The sequence below is a fragment of the Eurypyga helias genome, unplaced genomic scaffold, assembly GCF_000690775.1.
Source record: "Eurypyga helias isolate BGI_N326 unplaced genomic scaffold, ASM69077v1 scaffold27409, whole genome shotgun sequence".
NCBI lineage: Eukaryota > Metazoa > Chordata > Aves > Eurypygiformes > Eurypygidae > Eurypyga > Eurypyga helias.
The window spans coordinates 1-8,372 of NW_010273099.1; the positions used below are offsets into that span (position 1 = coordinate 1).

The 8,372-nt window shown below is 57.9% G+C and overlaps 1 protein-coding gene across 1 annotated transcript; it reads left to right on the forward strand.

The window, feature by feature from the left end:
• Nucleotides 1-112: 112 nt before the first annotated feature.
• LOC104515406 (H(+)/Cl(-) exchange transporter 5-like) lies at nucleotides 113-5,770 on the forward strand (the record flags this gene model as incomplete). The annotated part of the gene is made up of 4 exons (XM_010159361.1): nucleotides 113-296; nucleotides 2,349-2,747; nucleotides 4,575-4,791; nucleotides 5,572-5,770. Coding segments are annotated over 4 exons (891 nt in total), but the record flags the coding sequence as incomplete, so codon positions are not given.
• Between the last annotated feature and the right edge of the window lie 2,602 nt (nucleotides 5,771-8,372).

Genomic DNA, 8,372 nt, shown 5'->3' on the forward strand with positions numbered 1-8,372 from the left:
TTCTGTGGATTGGCAAGGATGGCTTTCTCTAACCTCTCTCTTCATCCCGTTTCGGGTGTCCCTGTTGGACGTGCCTGGGGAATGGTGCGTTCAGCCATGTGTGTTTTCCCAGGTCCCGTCGGGTCTCTTCATCCCCAGCATGGCGGTGGGAGCTATCGCAGGCAGGCTGCTCGGGGTGGCCGTGGAGCAACTGGCCTTTTACCACCACGACTGGGCCATCTTCAGCGGCTGGGGGGGGGCTGCCGAGTGCTCCCCTCCCGGCCTCTACGCGATGGTGGGGGCCGCAGCCTGTCTGGGTAAGCGAGGTGGCAGCCCAAGCTGTGCTCTGGGTCTTGGGTGGCCGCGTAAAGGAGCGGAGCAGTGAAACGCTGGTGTTGCTGCTTCCGCAGCAGCTGCCTTCATCTCCAGGATGGGAAACGTTGTGGTGCACGACGCGTTTCGCATCCTGTTCGCATCCTTTCGCCAGCACCAACCTAGCGTTGGGCAGGCCGGGTTTGGGTCCTGAATTGGCAGCTACAACAAATGGGACTGGGCAGGGGTTCGGATTCCCCTGGGGGGTTTTAATCCACTTCCTGTGCTGGCCTTAAACATTACGAGGCGGCTCCTGTTTCAAGTGCTCCGGTTCCTTGGTCACGCGTCATCTGCTTGGCTGCATTTGCGCAATGGAGTGCACGTGACTGCTCTTCACTCTGGAATTCCCAGCCCTCTCCTCCGCGCAACAGTGTGTTTAACTCTGAGGGGACTGCTGTTAGCAGGAGAAGCGTTTCAGGAAGGGTGAAAGCGTGGTGCCAAACCCCATCTTTGGCCGTTTTTAAAGGGGATACACCTTCTGCTTTGCGTGTGAGGGATGAAAAATAAACACGGTTCCACTCCAGTACCTATTCTGTTCACCACTGAACAGTACTGGTACTGAAGGGAAGGGTGTGCTTGAGGAGGTGGTTTTTGGAGCAAAACTCCTCCAACAGGTTTGGGAGTAGCCTTAGGACTTGAATTTCAAAAGCGTGATTGAAATACGCCCAGACCAAATGCTGCTGTTGAAAACCGATGGCGATGTTTAAGGCGACCCATCTGTTTTCCCTCGAAAGGCCTCAACTCTTTTAGTGTTGAAAACCTACAAAAGTGGGGATATCCGGCTGTGGTTTTTGGAGCAAAACTCCTCCAACAGGTTTGGGAGTAGCCTTAGGACTTGAATTTCAAAAGCGTGATTGAAATACGCCCAGACCAAATGCTGCTGTTGAAAACCGATGGCGATGTTTAAGGCGACCCATCTGTTTTCCCTCGAAAGGCCTCAACTCTTTTAGTGTTGAAAACCTACAAAAGTGGGGATATCCGGCTGAAAGCCGGCAAACTGGAAGGGGAGGGCTTCTGGGGGAAACCAGGGAACATCAGGATGACTCCTGCTTCTTGCCTACGTCGGGAACGTGCCCGTGAGGGGCGAAAGGCCCTTCCGTGGCGGGAACGTGCCCGTGAGGGGCGAAAGGCCCTTCCGTGGCGGGAACGTGCCCGTGAGGGGCGAAAGGCCCTTCCGTGGCGGGAACGTGCCCGTGAGGGGCGAAAGGCCCTTCCGTGGCGGGAACGTGCCCGTGAGGGGCGAAAGGCCCTTCCGTGGCGGGAACGTGCCCGTGAGGGGCGAAAGGCCCTTCCGTGGCGGGAACGTGCCCGTGAGGGGCGAAAGGCCCTTCCGTGGCGGGAACGTGCCCGTGAGGGGCGAAAGGCCCTTCCGTGGCGGGAACGTGCCCGTGAGGGGCGAAAGGCCCTTCCGTGGCGGGAACGTGCCCGTGAGGGGCGAAAGGCCCTTCCGTGGCGGGAACGTGCCCGTGAGGGGCGAAAGGCCCTTCCGTGGCGGGAACGTGCCCGTGAGGGGCGAAAGGCCCTTCCGTGGCGGGAACGTGCCCGTGAGGGGCGAAAGGCCCTTCCGTGGCGGGAACGTGCCCGTGAGGGGCGAAAGGCCCTTCCGTGGCGGGAACGTGCCCGTGAGGGGCGAAAGGCCCTTCCGTGGCGGGAACGTGCCCGTGAGGGGCGAAAGGCCCGCGGCCAGGCTGTTTTGCAGGTGGATGAGTAGCACGAGGGCAGCTCAGCCGTCATTTAAGGGTGCTTTGGAGTGCAGGGATCCATCAGAACCACACAGTAAGGCAGTCCCACAGTGTCCTGGAGGGGGCGGATGGGTTCAGTGCTGCGTTCTGCTCACGTTCGGCTTCCACTGCGATGCCGAACGGGATGTGGGAGTCCACCAGCACAACCGCCTGCTGAGACAAGGCCTTCTCGGTGCCTTGGCAGGGGACGGCTGAGCAGACAGCCTGGAAACCCCCAAAATGGCCTCTTCATGTCGCGTGCGTGTTCTCTTGCAGGTGGGGTGACGCGCATGACGGTGTCGCTGGTGGTCATTATGTTTGAGCTCACCGGTGGACTGGAGTACATCGTTCCTCTGATGGCAGCCGCCATGACCAGCAAGTGGGTGGCTGACGCCATTGGGCGGGAGGGCATTTACGACGCCCACATTCGCCTCAACGGATACCCTTTCCTGGAAGCCAAGGAGGAGTTCTCACACAAGACGCTTGCGATGGACGTAATGAGGCCCCGGAGGAGCGACCCTCCGCTGACCGTCATCACTCAGGACAGCATGACTGTGGAAGATGTTGAGACCATCATCAACGAAACCACGTACAGTGGCTACCCCGTGGTGGTGTCACGGGAGTCCCAGAGGCTTGTTGGGTTTGTCCTCAGGAGGGACCTCATCATCTCTATCGGTAAGAGACAAGATGCCCGTAGATAAGTGATGCCGTTAGAGGCCCTCAGTGGCACCGGCTGTACTTCACCGGGCGAGTTACACACCCAGTAGTGATGGTGGCCGTGCTGAGGGGCGCCTGCATCTCCGTCCCCGAGCGGAGCGGGGTCTGCGTGCACGGAGTGCGAAGGATGGGAAGGTTTGCACGGTTATTAGTGTGCCTCTGCTGACTTCATCAACCGCAGGGCACGGCTGTGAAGCGTGAGGCTTCTCGCCAGCCAGAACTGAGCCTTCCTGACCTTGTGGATGGCTGGATGTGGAAAGCTTTCTGAGCTGTTGACATCTCAAGCCTTATTCCATTAAGGAAAACAGCCTGGTTGGTCCGTGTCCTGGGTATTGGGTCACTTACACGTTTGACACAGCACCTCAGAAGCATTGGTGCTTCCATCTCTCTTCAGCACTGAAGGCCAGCCTGGTCTTTCCCTGTTTCGCTTGTGCGTTGGGGATGTGAGGCAGGTGCTGCGTGGTGCTGGCAGGGCTCTGTCAACGCTGTCCTGACATCCTCTCAGATGCAGCTGAGCTCTTGGAAACATCACCATGTTACAGTTTAGGGCACGTTTAGGTTCCTTTGGCTCTCCATTTTCTTAGAAACCTGCAAGTGCTGTTTCCCAGCAGGAGACGGGAGTGGAAGTTCTGGTCTCTTGTCTCTTGCTGGCTTGGGCGAGGCTGCCTTCTGCTGATGAAGCAGAAGTCGGGGTTAGGGGTGAGGGGTTTGAAGGTTTAGGGGCTTTCATGGGTGCGTAAATCCTTAAGAATTGTGCCTGTGCTGGAGAGAAGATTGGGCATAAGGGCACCAAGCCCCCACCCACGTAAGCTGTGACCCCATGGTTCGTGTCCAGCCGTAGCTCAGCTCCAAGCACTGGGCTTGGGCGAGCTGGAGTTGCCCACACGCTTCCTCATGCCGGCACCAAAACCCCATGGCAAGCTGGATGGGAGACCCGATCCAGCTGAAAATATTGCCCCCTGTGCTTGGTTAGCGGGGTCAGTCCCCTCTCCTGGCTCCCGGGGCGGGCAGAGGATGCTGGTGCAGGGTGAGAGCAGCTGGGAGGGGGGTGGCCTTGGCAAAAGCAGAAAGGGCTGGTGGGAATGGCGTGATCCTGGGGGATTGGGGACATGCCAGCTCCAGGCCGTGCTCCCCAGCACATGGCCAAAGGCAGGGTCTTGGTGTCCCCAGCCAGCCCTGTCCCATGGCAGAGTGGGGGGGCGGGGGGTTATCCTTAAGTTGCCTGCAGCTATGACCAACCCCATGTGTTCCCTCTCTCTCGGAAGGTCCCTTTTCAGTGTCGGTTTCGGGATGTGCAGTACAGTCCTGTGGAGCACGTGACATTGCTCTCGCTCCTCCGATGAGCGTCTGGCCAGACGCTTGTGACAAGTGGGATAAAATACAGGAAGAGGCACGCTATCGCATTAGCTTAAGTGTGTAAAAATACCTTTTAGGTACTCTGCTACTCGTGTTTTATCTGTCTCCCCTGAAAAGTGGCAGGTGGAGGATCTGCAGAACCTGCATTTACAGGCCCAGAGCAAAATGCTGGGATGCCCGGCAGCCTTGACGTGAGGCAGAGCGTGCGCTGAGCTCGCCCCTGGGGAGTAACTGTGGAGACCTTGGAGGTTGGGATGTAGTCCTTAGGATGGGAACGTATCCAGCTCCTTGGCTCCTCAGTTGCCCGGAGAAACGGTGCGGGTGAAGGGAAGGATTGGCCTTCCCAGAGCGGGCAGAGAGAGAAAAGGCTCCGCTCTTGGGTTTGGAAAAGTAAAGGAGGGATATTCAATCCCATATTTCTTCTTGCAGAAAATGCCCGGAAGAAGCAGGATGGGATTGTGAGCACTTCAGTTATTTATTTCACTGACCACTCTCCTCCGCTGCCTCCGAGCTCCCCTTCCATGCTGAAACTCAGGAGCATCCTGGACCTCAGTCCCTTCACCGTGACAGACCAAACGCCTATGGAAATCGTCGTGGATATATTCCGCAAGCTGGGATTGCGCCAGTGCCTGGTGACTCACAACGGGTAAGAACGCTGCTGGCAGAGCCCTGGGGTCCCAGGGTTGCCCGTAGACCTGAGTCGAGACGTCCTCTCCTTGAGTGAGCCATGTGGGGAGCGCTGAGCATCGCCTTGGCAATCATTGGCTGGAAAAGCGGGATCACGGAAGCCCTGGGCCTCTGTGGGTTGAAGCCGTGACGTGAAGCCCGGAAGAAGACCCAGCTCCATTGGTGACGGGTCTTCAGTGTGTTGGGGCTGATGGAAAGGGCTCGTGGCCACGCGGATCGTGTAATGCCCCCAGTTCCCTTCGGGGTGAGGTGGGAAGGAATGAGGGCAGAGAAACCAAGCGATCTCTTCCCTGAATTCTCTCCCTGTTCCCTGCCGTGGCGCGTGGGGTCGTTTCGGCCCCGGCAGGCGGGTGTGTGGCTCGGCCTCGCTCCCACAACCCTGCATCCGGCCTTCCGGCGCCTTGCTGAGAGCACGGCTACTGCGGGTACCAGCGCTTCAGACGCAGCGCTGGGCAGGCAGGCTGATCTTCTGGAATAACTTAATGAATGATATAATAATTATTATTAATATATTAGTATTTGTCTTTTGCTTAAACCTCTGTACTTTTTTTAGTGTAGACTGCAGCGTAAAGTAGAGTTTCTGAGCGCTGGACTTTGTGTGGAGTGTCAGCCCCATGGTCCCACAAGGCTCTCCCACTCCTGCAAGGCCTTAAAGTCGCCCCCAGCGAAGCTCCGGGAGCACGGATACCTCGGGGGGCGGGGGAGGCGATGCACTGAGAACGTGTTTTCCCTTTTTCAGGAAGCTGCTGGGGATCATCACCAAAAAGGACGTATTAAAGCACATTGCACAGCTGGCCAACCAGGACCCGGACTCTATCCTCTTCAACTGAAGGCAGACCGGCCGGGGCTGCGCGTTCAGCCCCCGGGAGGCGTAACAGGCCATCCCGGATGTACTTCCCTCTTTTTACTGAGACCGTGGAACTGTTTCCAGCGTTTCCTTCCGTAGAGCTGAAGAAGGTAACTTTCTTTTTCTACCAGATAACCAATTGCACTACATAATCTGTGGAACATGATCTTCTTTTTAGAAGAAAAAAAGGAGACTGACTTTACGTTGCTTTCGCCAAGTTGCGTCGGAAAGATGCCATGAAGGAGTAAAAGCGAAATGCCGTGGATTTCTCTCTCCTTATTTTTATCGGAACTCTGAACGTGGGGAGGAAAAGGCGAGCCCTGTACCTCCAGGAGCTTTGAAGGAGAAGGGTGATGAGCACACGGCGCTGGGGCGGTGGCAGGAGCGTGTGGCTGTAACTCAGGGTGGTGTGTTCCCAGTTAGCCGCTCGGTAAGAACGAGAACCTCCTAAAGTCGAGACGGGGGAGGGAAATCCAAAACTAAGTGGGCTGGCTGAGGCTGTTCTGCTGAAAGGAGGAGATAATAAAACCCAACTCCCTGGAAGAATAGATCTTAAAATCGGGGCTGGTTTCGGATTGGGAAGAAGCTTATTTTGATTAATCTGTGAATGTATTTAATTACTCTGTCGCTGCCTTGCCAGGAGAACCCCGAGGAGGAGGCAGAAGGAGTTAAGTCATATTCTCATCGTGATCCCTTTTCTTTTTGAGATACACACCTAAGGATTTCTCCTTGATTTCCCTCGAGCATGTAATTAAATTCCCAAAGGCTGAGCCCTAATTTATTGCCCCCCCCATCACTGCCTCCCCAGCAAACTGATCCCGTTGGATATTGCACAACTGACCTCTCCCTTGATCAGCAGTGTCTGCGGGGCTGCAGACGTCCTGCCCGGAGAGCCCCGCGCCCGGGACACGTACAGGGATGCGTGTGCTCTTCCCGGCTCCTCTCCTCGGGCCCACATCCCGGCTCTAGGATGGGCAGCACTGCCGATTCCTGCTCCCTGTCTCTCCTTTTGCCGACAACTATGCAATAACGCCCTTCCTGACCTCTGTCACCCACGTAACTCCTTCCACCTCGGCTCCTCAAGCCCCTCTCCCACACCTGAGCAAATTATTTTCCTGTTAATAAAACTGTGAGCGTTCACTGGAATTCCGGCGGCGTACGGATGCTTTCGGAGCCTGCCGTCCATCCTCGTGCTTCCTGTTGTAGCAGGGGGGGTTTGCTTTTCGACCGGTGCTCGTCGGGGACGGGGGAGCATCCTCTCCCCACCGAGGCTGCAGCCAGGAGCCAAGCCCGTGGGTAACAGCCAAGGATGATGGAGGGAGAGCTCCGACTGCTTCCTGACGGAGAGACCTCCGGCTGCGGAGCAGGTGCCGTGCTTCGCGTGGCAGAGGGCAGGGTGGCAGCTCCCCTCGCTCCTGCGGGCCCAGGCCAGGCTCGGTGGGCTCTCTCCGTGCGACTGCTGCCTGGGACGGTCTGTGCAGGACGTCAAACACACAGAGTTTATTCCGGAGGTACGTGCGTGTCCGTGAAGGGTGGGATCCTGCCAGGGTCTGGAATTGCTTTGTCTGGATACCCAGGGACAAACGAGGGGATGGGCTCCTGCCTCCCCCATGCTGCAGGCAGTAGGTAAATGGAATTACAGGATTTTTTCCTGGGATCTCCAGCTTCTTTGGCTTGGGGATGTAAAGGGGAAAACTGCGTGTCCTCGTGCATGAGGTCTGTAAGCCTGGGGGAAGCTGGCTCAGCTCCTTCCTTGCGTACGGCTCCCTCCTCCCAAGGGCAGAGCCGGGGAGGTGGCAGAGCCAGGGATGGAGGAAAAAGGCGGAATGGCCAGAGCTGCTGGCATCAGCCTCACTGCTTCGGGAGCCCCGAGCTCTGTTGCTCGGAATCCAGGGTCTGAGTGGCAACAGGCAGATGGATCGGGGAGGGGGAGAGAAGTTCCCTTCAAAGCAGTGTCTTTCCTTGGGGGGCCTCGGCATCGGTCCCTGTGGGGCTGCGACTGTTTGGGGAAGGTGTTGGGAGCAGCACGGCTCCGGGAGACTGGGCACGGCTGGAAGGGGGCTCCAGGAGACAAAAAAGGAGGGGGGCTCGGGAGGCGGGGCACGGCTGGGGGAGGGGGCTTGGGAGACGGGGCACGGGTGGAAAGGGGCTCCTGCCAGGGCAGACTTCCCTCCTCTCAGTTGTGTTGGGAGAGCATGAACATTTTAAGGAGCATCCCGCCTCCTACAGCTATCGGAACGCCGGCTGAAGGAAACGAATTTGCCGTTTTTCCCTCTTTTTCAGGTTTAACGGATGTGGGGGGGGCCGTTGCGGGGGGCAACGTCCCGAGGTGCCCCTCGGGTGGGCGCTGGTCACCGCCCCGCCCTGGCTTTGTTGGCTTTATTTACAGTGCCCCGAGAAACGATTTCCTGGGGTGTTGGCGTGTTTTTCGGTGTGGATTTCCTCCTTCCACCCCCCTTGAGCTTGTTCTGGGCTCGGGCCTTCGAAGTGAAACGAGGTCGTGCCTGGGAGGGAACAAAAGACGGGGGCGTAGGATGAACTGGGTAACAACAGCGGGAGGGGGGAGCAGAAGAGATGTCAGCCCCAGGCCTTGCTCCCAGACAAAGGGCAGCGCAGTCCGTGCCGGGAACGCCCTTGGCGCGGGCGGCTGCGCCGAGGGGAGAGCGGAGCTCGGTGGCGGCGACAGGACGGTC